Source organism: Patella vulgata, chromosome 4, assembly GCF_932274485.2.
Source record: "Patella vulgata chromosome 4, xgPatVulg1.2, whole genome shotgun sequence".
NCBI lineage: Eukaryota > Metazoa > Mollusca > Gastropoda > Patellidae > Patella > Patella vulgata.
The window spans coordinates 66,088,402-66,103,936 of NC_065882.2; the positions used below are offsets into that span (position 1 = coordinate 66,088,402).

Below are 15,535 nucleotides of genomic sequence, written 5' to 3' on the forward strand. Positions count from 1 at the left end.
GGTATCTTATCTAGTACTTACTTACTAATACTTCTTATAACGGCGGATTAATGACAGGCGAAGGTTTGGGTAATCGCCAATTCCTATATAATGACAGCAACACTGAAATACGGTAGCATGTATAGCCTAGTGCTTGAAAGCCAACATAGAATGGAGGTGAAAACGCTTATTTTAGTTGACGATGTTTTTTTCTGTTATCAGTTACAGTGTGATATCTAAATTCACCAAGACTGTCAATAGCCTGTTTCCGCTTCTTCAGATAATGTGGATGATAAAATGAAATCCGTCAACGGTCATCGAACAGCTAGACCGCAGCGCATCATAGAACGATGAGGGTGACAGTGGATACCTTTGGCGAATACCTCATGCATATTTTCGAAAATATATAATGACTTTTTCTAAAAGTGCTGAACATTTGCAAAATGTGTGTTATGCTATCCTGTATGTGTTGAAGATATTCTGTATATTTATTTTGAGATACCTGGGACTAATACCGAAGCTAATCGATCCAAGGGATGGCATTAAAACGGGTAAATGTCTATACAATTTCAAATCAATTTTTCATCACTGTGTTATATTAAACGTTTCAAGTTTTATAAAAGGCTACGTATTCTTAGTTATATTATGGGTGTAAGAACTGGCACGATCTTCGTCTTATTCATATTACCACTAAACTGACTTTCTTCAGAACACGCTGGTGTCGGTAAACATATTTTTAGAAATTAGTTACTTGCCGAAAGCATAGGCTAGTATAAAGTATAATTAGATTCACAGACTCCGCATTGCATTGGGCATTCTTATTACCTACATTTATCATCTACACGCGCTTTATTATATTATTCAACGGTGTCTTAATTTAAGCCGATATTATTTGTTTTACTTGGCAACGGATAAAAATCTGTTATTTGTTAAATAAACCGTTACATTACTGTCTCCTATTCCAAGAATTTTTACAGATAACGACTATAGATACAACAATGTTATTTGAATGTCATTACTTGCGACATCTCAGCTTATATCAAAATTGTTACCTCCTTTATCAAAGTTTAATAGAAATGGTATGGCAAATGAGACATCACTCACATTTATACTTCGGTGTGACGTAAATTGCTTTTGGATTTCGTTGTATGATTTTGAATTGAATATTGTGGGGTGAATTTATTATGAGTAAATCATAAATATTTCTTTGTATACTTTCCTTCGAAAGAAATTGTGCACTGGGCATTATTGTTATACGATTTACTTAATGTGTCCCTGGGCAAAGGCGTGCGGGACTGTTGGTTTGTTTTTTGTTTGTTTTTTGAAACACAGATTTGGAGGAGCACCAGCCACCAATTTAACCGAATGTACCAAAAAATGACTTTCGAAATATGAATATTGATAATATAAAATGATTTTTGGTACTGTTGGTAGCAAAATTAGCCATGGTAATTCTTATTTGAATTTGACCCATAATGTTCAAAAAGCGTTCAGTTGATTGAGTTGATATAGGACAACGATTGCACCATACCATTTACGTCACTGCTCTCTTGGGGAACCGTGGGCATCAAATGCTTTCTAGTTGAGTGTTATGGGCCTTATTTTGGTAGAGCTAAGTACACATATTGGAAAAACATTATCAGTTAACAGTTTGACAAATTGTTTGTTATTGACGCAACTATCAACTGTTGACATATGATAATATGGAACTAACGTCATCTAAATAGCGATAAAACACAGTTTGTGATTTCTTGACAGTTTAATTGTTTGTATATATATATTAATCTGGTATGTTTTACGTAGGAATGACATATAATTATATTAATATAAAAAAAACTATATTTGAGGCATTAAGCATCTGCTAAAACGCTGCACCTTTGATGTCACTGAACCTTTATAGATATCTTTTCCCCAACAAAATACTTCTCGGGTTATGTGAACTTGTGGTACATAGTGTACGAAAATTGCTATTTGATTAATTGTTTTGTTGTTTTACGTAGAGTGGATGATCAGTGACTTATATAATAACCTATATTTTATATTCCTTTGATGAACGGACCTATAGTTATTAGTGTGCACATCATGGTTTTCAAATTTTGATTATTTTAGTCTGAAACTACAAATCGTATACATCTTTATTTATCAAAAAATATATTCTTTCTGACTTCTAATTAAACATAATATGTTTACTCTTTTGACATTCGCTTGTGTTTAAGGTCATTTTATACATTATTTGCGCGGATTTTTGACTCGTATTTACAAGAGGTAGGTCTGCCCTTTTCTGTGGGTGTACTTTGAGAAACAATTATGCCATTGGATGAGCAGTAAATATGAATACAAAACTTTATAACTAAAGAACATCCCATCTGTAGTTTTAAAGTTCGAATGGAAATGCGACTAGATTTATTTTTATTCAGAGTATATAGTAAGGAAAGTGGATCCCCATTGTTTAATATTGCCTTGTTTATAGAAACCAATGTCTATAAAAAAAAAACAAAGACAGGGCATAACGTTATCGTTTGTTTATCAGTTAATACATTTTTCGGGGAGTTTTTTCGTTATGGGATTTATTGTTTATCTGGGGTAGTGATTCCATTAAACGTTGGCGTTACTCGATTTTGTACAAAAAGGATTACAATTGTACAACTACTGTCATTAGAGAGAAGTTTTTGTCAAATGGGATATTTATGGGGGAATAAAATCGCGCATAATATGACAGCATGATACGAGTTGATTATTGGCTTGTCATGTGAATAAATGTCTAATTAATACTTTATATAACATATGTTCGTTAAAAAAGTATTAACATTAGTGTTACTTTGCTCTTATTTTTTGAAAAATTTTCACAAGTTGTTTTCCTTTATTTTGTTAATGTAGAATGGTAATGAACTGCTCTTTTCATTTTCTTTGTTTTATTTGTTTCGTTTGAATTTGATTTATCTGTTTAGTTTTGGATTGTTTAATTTTTGTTAATGAAGTTGATTCTTTTAAACTTCGTTTTTTATTTTTGAACTCTACTTGGTGTAGGTGTTCATCAGGTAATACCTCGACTGAGTTCAATATAGAGATTAGCCGGTTGATTTGTTGGATATAAACCTTTGAATAATAGCGCCTAACAGGCAGCTGTGTTAAATTGTGTTTAATTATGTTCTCCTGATTTTGATTGTTTCTGTGTGTTTGAAGTAAATGTTTGTGATATTCGCTTAGAAACACTTCATGTGTAATGAAGCGCTATATAAATCGAACAATAATAATAATAATAATAATGTTTTTATTTTAACGGTTATTATTTTATTATGATATTCTCCTAGTCTAAATTGGAATAAAGAGATGTGTAGGAAAAGGGAGATAAAGTCATGTCTTTGTTGGCGGGTTATAGAATTGCAAGATTACGGTAACAAATTATTCATGTGTCATTGCGAAATAGAACAGATTGAGTGAGAGTTGTTGCATCTCTAGCCTTAAGCCGGTCAAGATAGTAAGGGCCATATCTAATGCGTTTTACTACTCGTAATTGGAAACTTACAACTTATAGGCCTACATATGCATCTGAGCAGCAGATTAACATTATTGCCTCGTAGGCTATATTGCATAGAATCTATCTAATTTGAGTAGGCCTATTCCCGATAACTACAAATCAAAAATTTGTGTAGGCCCTATGTCCGTTTATATCCTACCATCACGTGTCAACAGATATGTCTGTAGTTGAAATGTTTTAGCATGTTCGACACTCTTGTGTGATTTACAATGGATCTGTTTTAGAAATTCACATTCTCGCAAAACTTGGCTTATTCAATACTTGTAGAATACTGGTGCCAGAGTTTAATTTGTCTAGGGCGTTGTTGTTAGCCTATTCTTGGTATTATATAATGTGCACAGCTGATATTACCGAGATTAGAGCAACCAGTCTGGCTTTATTATGCACCAATGGACGGTCGGCTCTCTTTTCTAACCCTAACCGGTATGCTCACTTTTAGTTGCAGTAGTCGGAACGCGGGTGTTTTGACTTATTGTGAGTCCAAGGCTTAATATCGGCATCAGTCATGTTTTTGGAAATAGTTGGACTGGACGATCGAGATTAGCACTCAGCAGTAGCTCGCGATCTCGCGATGTATTATGTGATCTTGGCATCATCATTTAAGGCGGCCATTCTGATCGAATGTGACGTTGACGACCACAAGTCTTAAAGTTTAGAAAAGTCAACGCTGGGCCCTGTAAATCAAAAAGCATGTCTAAAGAGAAGCACATTCCAGAAAAAAAGAAATCAGAAGTAGTTGAAATCGAAGATTTTGTGTACGAACCACTTCCTGAGGGCAAGTTGAAGTTTTGTCAACAAGACACGAGCAAAGAATGGAGGCCTAACTTATAAACTAGACTAAGCCTAAGACGTTACCTTATTACCCTAACTGTAACCAGAGTTTGTCAAAAAGCCAAACTTGTCCTACTCAAGGCCTAAATAAATAAAATATTCTAATTGATGTCCTGGTGGGAGTGTTAAAGTTAAAGGGACAATAACACTCTTGCTGGCTTGACAGCTCCAGAAAATAAATAATAGCCTTTTTCTAAGTATTACTATTAGATGTTTAAGTGTCCTACCTGTTGTGTAAATTATCCATTACATCCTATTTTACTTGTCCAGAGGGTTCAAAAATATTTTTAAATCCAAGTCACATTTGAAAAGGTTTACTTTAGGCTTTTCAAATCATTTAGTTGAATTTTTCCAATTTTTTAAATTAGGTGTGTTAAGAATAAGATGAAATTTGTATCATCAATTAATTGGAATATTGTAAAATAGTACAATTTGTTGACCAGAATAAAGATTGGGACATATTATTCAGTTACAGCAAGAATGGTATTGTGCTTTAATTAATGCAGTAATGCTGCTCACTGCTAGTGCTAGTGATTATTAATAATATAAATATTGTGATGAAAAATCCAAATCCGTCACTGAGTCAGTACTAGTAGAGCCAGGGATTCAAGCGCCGATCGGTTTAAAGTTGCAAATTTGCAATTATTTCACAGATATTGCAATCGCGCTATTCATTTGTGTGTTGGCTCAGGATAAATAACAAAGCACAAAATGAACTTGAATTAGCTAATTGATTTAGTACTGGTACCGGCGTATTAGACCTATTGGCTTGCGTCTTGGGTACGTACAATTTGGCGGAGCAACTGGGAAATTAGAGTACCGCTAAATATATCTGAATTTATCACAATATATGCTATTGTCATGTCTTTTAATCTGACTCTCGGTTCCTGGCCGAGGAAACAACCCATGTGGGGAATGTCGCCCAATTAAATAAGTATGGTAGCTGTTTTTCCATAAGTATGTTATAGTTTAGTGGGCCATTCATCTTCTTAGATGTTCGCTGGTAACCATGAGTATGAGATGATGTTCTTCCTAGACGAAGTCGAACTTGTTTCTTAAAATATTGCTTTTTATAGCGTCTTGCCCCGGCTGTCAAGAAAACCTGTGTTGCAATCATAGTGGGTAGATGTTTTTATACGCCCACATTGAAATGTAGTTGTATATTGTTGTTGCCCACGTAATTTCATCTGTGCGGCCAGCGTCCTCAATTGATTGTGGATTGTGGATGATCTAGAGGCAGTGTATAATTTCATGAGTCAAAGAAGCCAATATCTGATAATTACTGCCATAGTTATACCCCTTTACCTCTTTAAATATTCTTGTTATTCGCTCTGCAGACCAAAGTTATCATCTGATTAATTTTAAATTTGTACAGTGTTTATGTTCCCAAGACCACAAACCTTATTTGTTGTTTTTTGGGTTTGTTTTAATAATTTCTGATAATCTAGAGTTATGGCCATTAATGACTTTCAAAAATGTTGTGGACCAAAATTATCATCCAATTGACTTTAAATTTATACATAGTGTTTAAGGTCATGAGACGACAAAATCTATTTATTTTCATTAGTTTCCAATAACTTGAACAGCTAATAAATTCATGATATTAAATGTTTTGTATAAGTAACGTTAGCAATAATATGGCAGAACTAGAAGGTAAAAAAATTCTTATGATTTCTGATAATTAATTCATGGGATGTTACTCTTTAATCAGATTTTAGTGTCATGTAAATGTGTTCATTACTGGTAAAAGAATAAATATGTGACACCCCTTGTTGACTGCTTGGACGACTTAGCTGCTGTAGGTGTATGCTGTGTTGCCAGGAAACCTATCTTTATGCATGACCTAGTTTGTGTTAAATGGACATGGTTTGTATACATAATATAAACATACTTGATGTCATTTGATAGTGCAAGATTGATCTCTTAGATTGGGCAGTAGTGCCACTACCTGACTGAAACAGTGTTCTTATTATTATTTTGGGGTGTAGCCCAAGTAGATGTAATGAGGCATTTTGTAAGATTTAGATAAGAGCTGGCTGCAAAATGAATATATTGAAAATTTCTTCAAATTACTTTATTTTGAGTGAAGTTATCTGTGGTTGTAGTTTCAACAAGATGTGTGCATTGATCGTAACCACCAAACTGGTCATTCGAGTCTTCGCCTCACTTCTCCATTTTTAAATTAAATCATTAAATGGCCGAACCATTCTAATCTACTTAAAATTGGAGCCATCCGATGTAATCGAGAGTTGATTATCATCATGTAATGTTAATAAATGTCTCATTAATAGTTTTATATAACAGACCTGCAGTAGGAAGATTTAGCTCTTAGTCTTACATAATGCCTGTTTAATTATTAATATATTTTGGGGTTATTCTGTTTCTATAAAGACTTCTTTTTATGCAACAAAATTTCAGTTCATTATTTAGGAATTTTTATTAATGGGTGTTATACTTACAAGTGGAAATGAAATGAAATGGGGTTTAACGTCCTACTGTTTTGCTCCGAACTGGGCTAATAAAGACGGGCATACGCCATACAGTATGCTATGTTGGAAATTTTGCCCGGACAGTGGCACTATGGCCTACTCTTATATCGAATTCCAACTGCCAAGGGATCTTTTACGTGCACGCCAATGTGTACACGGGACCTCGTTTTTTTGTCTTTTCCAAATGACTAGACAGCTGTGCTTGTAAGGCCCTCTGTCCTGTATCACTGACAAGGGGGAACCATGCCGGAAAATCGGGGTGAAATTTCTCAGCTGGCCAATGCAGGGATCGAACACCCAACCTCCAGGCTAGCGAGACCGCGTCTTACCCACTTAGCCACCGTGATCCCCCCTTACAAGTGGAAAATGTCATTTTACACCAATTGAAAAAAAAAAAGCTTTATTTTAGTTTGGTAATAATATCAGCAATAAACAAAAGAATTACATGTAATAATGGAAACATAATATATTCTTTCGTTATATAATAGTTAATACCCCATATTTAAATGGAATTAAATATCGCTGTCAGCTTTGTCCATTTAATATGTCATGTCCTCAAATATTCCTGACATTCCTACTTTACATTTATCATTGGTCTCTTTCAAATAGGTGTAAATGTAAGGTAATATTGTTTACATTATTGTGATTAGGAGAACTCTTGAATTTCAATTATTGACACCCATATAGTTATTGCTGTTTGAAGGGTGTCTTTAATGAATACGTATGTAATAGACAATTGTATATGCATACATATGTAATAACTAATCAACAGTGTATAAATAAACTGTTCAGTAACGATTGTGCACGTACTTAACTGTGCAGTAATGATTGTATACTGTATCATATTATACCACCCGGTATGCTACTTCTCAATAAAACAGATTCATTATCTAATTACTTTGATAAAAGGTTGGCAGTATGTTATATAAATATAACACGTATTGAACAATCGGGCCCTTTTTAACCGATTTCGCTTGGATGCACACGAGTGGATTCGCTTCAGGTCCCATAACAACACGCGACGATCGTTCGCCTAGAAATCTGCCAGTATCTGTTTACGCTACCATACCCACAATGCACTATTATAGACATTTACCACTTTTTGACAAGACGCGTCAGAAAGTAATTCCGTGATCTAATATCTATATATTATGCTACACGCTTGTATCAGTTAAAAGATGAATATCGTGTGTGACAGTTATGTATAAAATTACACGGGTTAACATTGTTTATTTAGTGGAGCTAGGTCAACAACGTAACGGCAACATTGTGGGGGATATATCCGTGCAATAATACATAGTGATGGCCTATTCCATTAGCAGTCAGTAAAAGCCGGAACGAAGCAAAAAATATATGGTGTATTATTGTCATTGAATATTGGACTTGCTTTGGAAAAAACTGTATTTGCACATTCGGCCATTCATTCCTAATTGGATATGGGAAACGCCGCGACAGCGAAAAAGGGTGACCCAGCGGAAAATGGTGAGTTTATTTCTCAATGATGGGTAGTCTAGTTCGCCGAGCATCCATATAATTATGGCCTCGATCGCCCAGTTCGTTGACTTGACTGAACGAAAGGTATCATGATATTGCCATAGAAAATAGAACTACTGGTAAATGTGGTGATAACCAGAATTTTTCCACGAAGCAAAATATTCGTTGTAAACAATACGTCAAACATTACATTTGTTTTACTACATTATATTAACTCAAATTTTGCAATAGCTGACCATGATGGGATTGGGTATATGGTTTACATACTGTTTTTGTAAACCTCACTCAATTACACCGAACATAAATATGTTTATAACATTTGACATTGACATGGTTTAGGGTAAGTGGAATGACCAGTAAGTCAGTGTACAGTAAATAATGCTTATAAATTTTAAGTCATAGTTAGAATTTGCTGGTCATTATCAGTGTGTATTATACAATCTACTTCTAGGCTACATGTACATGTAACTAACTACAACCCCCCCCCCCCCCCCAATAAAAAAAAATAAATAGGAGAGACATGGATTAGAATACACATACCTAGAGAGAAGAGCATAAACTTTTATAGTTGAAAAAAAAAATGGATTACCTGTTATCAGGTTTGTGTTAGTTGTATTTATTATAGGATATAGTTTATATTGTTTGAGTGTTGAGACTAGCAAACATTGAAAACATCCCCAACCAGCAGGTGCTGCTGTGCTTACAGAAATGATTGCAGTAAAAGCTACATGTATATTGTAGTGTTTATATTTGCTTATGTGGAGTAAACGAAAAGACCCCAAATTGAAGTCAACCTGGGATCTGTGATGACTTTTTTTGATGTGCATTAATTAAATTATGTGTTTTGTCATAGTTCGGGATATTGTATAACATATTTACACTTAAGTGACAACATTCTTTTGAAGACATAATTTTCAAAATCAGAATACACCACTAGTACAAAGTACATAATAATCAGCCTCACTAATATTATCATGAATACATTATATGTAGGATAAAGTAAGAGACTGAGGTTATGCTGGGGAAAGAAAGACCAAAGAAAAAAACCTGAGAAAAAGAAAAACTGAGGCCAGCGGGCCAAGGTTTTTCTGTCAAGGGTTTTTCCTGAAATCTTTTTTCCCCAGCATAATTAAAGTTGAGGACTTTATCTTGCTTATCAACCGTCTATGTTTACATATGTACGCAAAATGAGAATATCCCAAAATTCCCTAAGAAAAACCTTACATCATGTTTTCTTATAGTAAAAAAAAACCCTACCCTGGAAGAATAACCCATTACAGGTTTAAAGAAAATTGTTCAGAAGAATAACCCCAAATTCCCCTGTATTTATCCAGAGACACCCCCTCCCCCCCAACTTTCAAACCGCAAGTTATTCCGGGCAAAGAATATGCCCCAAAGATCAAAGAGATAAACCCCATCATACTACATTTATACTAGGGATTTACACATTCTTTCACTTACTTTTAGTTATAATTGGGGGTATTGTGATATAGCTAACATGTTATGTTATAAAAATAGAATATATCTAATTTATGTATATTCTGCACAGTAAGCTGCTGGTGAATTACATATTTATGTCCCAGTTCTTCGTTTGCCTTTTTAATCGGATTAATATATAGATGGAATGAAATAAAATTGGATTCATATAAATGCAAAAATACTTTGTGACTCTGGATTGTTTTGACTATGTAATATGATTTATATTCAACTTTTACAATATTGTTGTTTGCAATGTGATTTTAAAAAGAAACATACATGTAGTTGTCCATACTCTATAAGTCTATAGTATTTATACTTTGAAGAAAGAATACATACATGTATACCTGAAATATTCAATTAAGTTGATTCCAATGTACATGTAGGTTCACCCCATTTCTCACATCTCAGTAGGTTTTGTAATCATTTTATCCGATTTGGATTTCATACAGTTACGTTTGTTTTTTATGCCACAAACATTGACTGATCTGCTTGTCTTTAGTTGGTACACAAGATATATGAGCTATAAAGTTTATGAAATGTTCATGATTGATTACCTACATGTACATGTAGCAGTAGCAGAGTATTGCTTTTAATGATTATATTGACAAAATAAGCATATTTGCACATGTATAATAGTGTTTTTTTTTTCTTTACAGTCAAAGAATTTTTAGCCAAAGCCAAAGAAGAATTTACACAAAAATGGGATCACCCAGCCCAGGTATGTAGACTACATGTACATTAATATTTATTGGTAATTCTAGAGAATGTTTAGATAAGTATATCTTATGTGTATTAAGAACAGTCGCAGTACCCTTATTTGATTGGGGTGTGCTTTTTGATTTCAGTTTGTGATCGAACAAGCTCCAATAAAAATTTTATTGCAAAAAGAGTAATACGGATGGTGGTCCTTATACAAATTGTAATTTTTGTCTTATGACAAGCACACGACTTTCAGTGAAAGTTTTTTGATAGTCGAAAGCCCACTCTGACATTCTAAATCAAAATTTGGCAATTGAATATTTCTATCCAATCAAAGAGGACTTGCTCATATAAATAATTGTATGTTTATCTGTTTTAAAGTACATGTATCTTGCTATGATTAATCTCAATAGCTGAAAAGGAAAGGAATATTAGATTTAGATTCATTATGTGTTATGTTCTCTGCAATCTATTATGTACATGTATAGCTGTTGAGTAGAGGTGGAAAATAAATTGTGCAATATTGGCATTTTGTTGCTATAGTAACAGTCATCTATACAGTTCGTACAGACAGTAAGGTATACATGAATCCAAATGGAGATCAATGAGCTTGACAGTGTTTAATTAATTAAAAACCTAGTCCTTTTTTGGTCCCTGTAAACCTTTGACGCTTTGTCATTGATGTATGTGTATGTCCATGTGATCTACACGTACTCTATGTTCGAAAGGAACCCGCACACACTCTCTGCTAGGCTTTTTGACGCAAGAAATAAAAGCTTTTAGGTGGTAAATTCCATATGCATGTCCTACAAATATTACTGACAAAAAGCGTCTAATAAATCATGTTTGTGCAATATCACGTTTCATGTTTATGCTAAACGATATGTATTTTCCATAGACTAAATCAAATTTTGGAGTTACTTCTTACAGACAAACACTTTTGTGATTTCTTTTAAGATACATGTACATGGAGTTTGTAGATAGTAAAAAAGGTTTTATTATCAGCGTAGATGCATGTACATGTAACTGGAAATCAAGAATTTTGCCTTCTGCTGAACAAAGTAAACTTATTAACTTTTGCAGAGAAATTTGCTAGTTTGGATGTTAAATGTTACATCATCAGAATATCAAGAAATAAAATATGTACATATAATTAGTTGGATTACATGTACATGTGGTCTAATATTAAACATTTTTAACCCAAAAAAATATATTTTGTATTTTTTTAATAAAAAAGCAACACAATTTTATCACAATTAGCCTACATGTATATAAAAAATATCAAGTGTACAAGTAAAAAGAACAGTTTTATCTGAATGAGTAAATAAAATGTGAATGGCCTTGAATTGATAATATTGATAAAGGATTCTTACATGTATATTGACCTAATACAGTAGTAAGTGCAGAAGGACCACATCACATATAAACAATTTTAATTACATTAGTAAGCATCCATTACAGTGATACAGGCTTCATTCAAATTAAAACAAACTAACTATAAGGGAAACAATTAAAGTAAAGAGAGGAATATTTGCCAAACGTTGTTGTATTATTCTGGTATGATTCATGAATGACTACATGTATGTGCTACAAGATATCTCAATGTCAGCACATTGAAGAAAAAAACTATTTATATAACTAATACTATAATGCTATCTATTTTGAGAAAAGCCAAGTAAAATTAAATAGCATCAGATACAAGTAGTAGTTGTCAAAAGGGATCAAAACTGTACTGGTATATAAAGTGTGTGAAAAACTGCAAGTGCATTAAATACAAAGTTGGGGCATAAGTCAGTATTTCTATAAAACAGAGAAAACCTAGTACTGAATACATTAAAGAAGCAATAGAAATGATGGAACGTGCATAATTATCTCATTTACATGTACATATCAAATGTATAATAATTTATATTTTTTCAGAACAATGCATGCCTGGATGATTTTGATAGAATAAAGACATTAGGTACCGGGTCATTTGGTCGGGTCATGTTAGTACAACATAAAGGAAATAAAGATTACTATGCCATGAAAATTCTCGATAAACAGAAAGTAAGTAAAAACGTTTTATTTCCTACATTATACAGACTTGGGCTATCTATACAGCAGTAATTGTTAATAATAGATGTGTGACCTCACCATAGTGGATGCTTGGTTCAGTTCCAAGAAGAAATCTGGAAATTTCTCAACCAAGTTGTGTCTGCATACATTTACATAGTTATTTGAAGATTAGATGATAAAAAAAATCAAAGATCTATTACAACTTGCCAATGCACATAAATGACAATAAAGTAAGAATCTGGGACACCACAGACAGAGGACAGTGTTGAGTTGGGTCACTGTCTGAATGTAATGACCATAATACATGTATAACCACTTTCTATACACAGATTATGTAATGTCACATTCATTTATTTATTACTATAAATATTTATGCCAAAGAGTTTGCCATATTGTTTTAATATACAGTGAATTTGAGTCCAAAATTAGCTGAAATGAAAACTAACATCCTTAACAAATTGATGCCAGACTTAAATTTATTGCATAATAGTAAAACTGCTAAAATATTGTTGTCACATGTTAGACTGTTATTGTCCAAGAAAAAGAAAATAATGTAAAGTCACAGACAATAGTTAGTAAAGTCGTAGATACTAGTACCAGATGTGTGTTCATGTAATGTACATGTACATCCTTCTATTTTTTATGTTTTTGTTTATCAATGCCGATTTGGTAAGCTTTTGTACTCTGAATTGTCTGTAGAATGAGTCTCTTTACAAAGACCAGACGGATAATGTAGAGGTGGGATTTAATTAAAATGATCATTTCTCTCATCCACAGAGGGAAGATACATGAATAATTGATATGGTTAATGTTGCTTGTGTTGAAAAAATGCCTCACAAAAAATTTTAATCGGATTAACTTACAGTTTTACGAGTAGCCTACATCATTACTTATAATAAGATTACTATCTTCTGTACTTATGGGGGCTAGGTTTCTGTCTAAAGAATCATTGCTTCTTAATTAATTTCACACTACGGTATTGACTAAACTACGCAATATGTGCAAAATAGCCAAAAAAATAAAATAAATGGAAATACACTTGGCAACAGACATACATGTACTGTAAATTCATTACCAAAGTCTCAAGCCAAGACAGCGCGTAACACCTTATTTATTGCAACCGATATCCTTCTAGATGTGATCTTTTAGAGCAAGGACATAACACTTTATTTATTAACAAATATATTGAACTATATTGTGCTATATTTTCAAAATGAATACATAGAAATGATAATATGTATATGAAGTAGGTGCAACTAGACCTTGGAAAAGATTTTAAGGAATATTACAAGAAAATGAAAATATCTTAATACATGTACAGTATCTAGTTTTTTATAAACCATATGTTAATTACATCAAGCAAATATTTGCATCTTCAAAGTTTATTGAATTATTAATATGACCTTGGATCCAAACTGCTTGAAATGTATAGCTATTGATTATTGAATGCACACCATTTTGATTATAGCAGCTAATCACATACATGTAATCAACTATTGTGCAGGGGGTGGGGGTGATGGTTGAATGGTTAATTGACCTTGTAGATCGATCGCGTAAATTATTAATTTCCGTCTTAATCCTGACTTTTCCCCTTATGTAAATGAGCTTCGTCGTAGATCCCATATAATTTATATATTCTAATATGCTAAGTTCTATTTGCATATTTGTCTATAATGCAGAATGGAGAAGTGTGTTTTGCAAAATAACTATTATACTGTATTTTGTATTATTGAAAAGTGTATTGTATATTTCAACACTGTGACATTGGTATTGTGGAGCAATGGAAACTGCAAATTGTTAAACATGTAATTTGTATGCATTCTTCACTGTGAACATTGAAATACTGTTGGCAATGTTATTCTTCCATAAACAGTGCGTGTTGCATCACAAGGTCATTCATTGAGTCAAGTGGTGTGGTTTCAGTTCCCCACTTGTACATAACAAGGAGTAGGTCGCCTGTGCAACCTCATGGGTTTTCTCCGGTTCTCCCGCGGATTCCTCTGACTGCTAAAGACCTGTATGTGAAATTGAATTATTGAAATAAAATTGAACCACATGTTAGTCCCAAAATGACCTAGTTTGATCGGACTCTAGCCCCATTTCTCTCTCTCTCTCTCTCTCTCTCTCTCTCTCTCTCTTCAACTATTGTGGTTTACATGTTGTTCCCTCAATGTGAACATACTGAAAATGTGCCAGTACATGTATAAATTTAGTTGTTTGTATAAGGAGGTCATATGCTGTGTTATGAGATTGCAAAAACTTTGTGGTAGTCAAACTGGTCCGCCTTTCAAATAGGACCTTAAACCCCCTCATTTCATTTCATTTATACTAAAATGCTTCTATATTTAGATTTAGAGCAAGGTTTCCACTCTCATTTAGTAGGTTACATGTGTATGCATTTAATAATTTGTAACAACACTTTCAACAATACAAGCTATTCTGTATATAACACCTATAATGTATTGAAGTACACTATACATGTATGGATACAGGTACAATTGTACATATAATTTCTTATCGCATTATGATCTGGTTGATCTGAACGTTTTTGATCTACCCTTGTCCCTTAAGTGTGGATAATAATTTGTCTTTGCATTGTCAAATAATGTTTGGTAAATTGTCGTCTTGCTAACGGTGTTTAAGATATTACGTTATATTGACCACATGCACTCCGCAGAGATTTATCTTGGAACATTCCAAATGTTTAGCAACACAATAATTGAAATTCCTACTACACCATATATACATGTACGGTTGCCTAAAACAATATCTTAATCCAAACCTGGCACAATAGATTATTTCCCTGTGCTTATTTGCCAAACTGCACAGATTGATTAATTTGAACTCGTCCTCCTATGTTGTAAATTGGTTTGATATGGGTCAGACTGAATACACTAAAAGAGTTTGTATTTGATAGAATGTAGTATGTTGTCATGTCATGTTAACTAAGGTTGATGACTGAGAGACA

General features: G+C 33.3%; 1 protein-coding gene across 10 annotated transcripts in view; it reads left to right on the plus strand.

The window, feature by feature from the left end:
• Nucleotides 1-15,535, plus strand: part of LOC126819468 (cAMP-dependent protein kinase catalytic subunit beta) — a 161,324-nt gene that overhangs the window by 129,281 nt on the left and 16,508 nt on the right. For 7 of the 10 annotated variants that reach the window (XM_050547501.2, XM_050547499.1, XM_050547500.2 and 4 more), the window contains 2 exons: nucleotides 10,467-10,528; nucleotides 12,430-12,558. In XM_050547501.2, the coding sequence (XP_050403458.1) occupies nucleotides 10,467-10,528; nucleotides 12,430-12,558 (191 nt within the window). Of the gene's footprint in view, nucleotides 1-112; nucleotides 531-7,943; nucleotides 8,320-10,466; nucleotides 10,529-12,429; nucleotides 12,559-15,535 lie in introns of those variants that run through there. The other 3 variants (XM_050547498.2, XM_050547504.2, XM_050547503.2) reach the window with 3 other exon arrangements.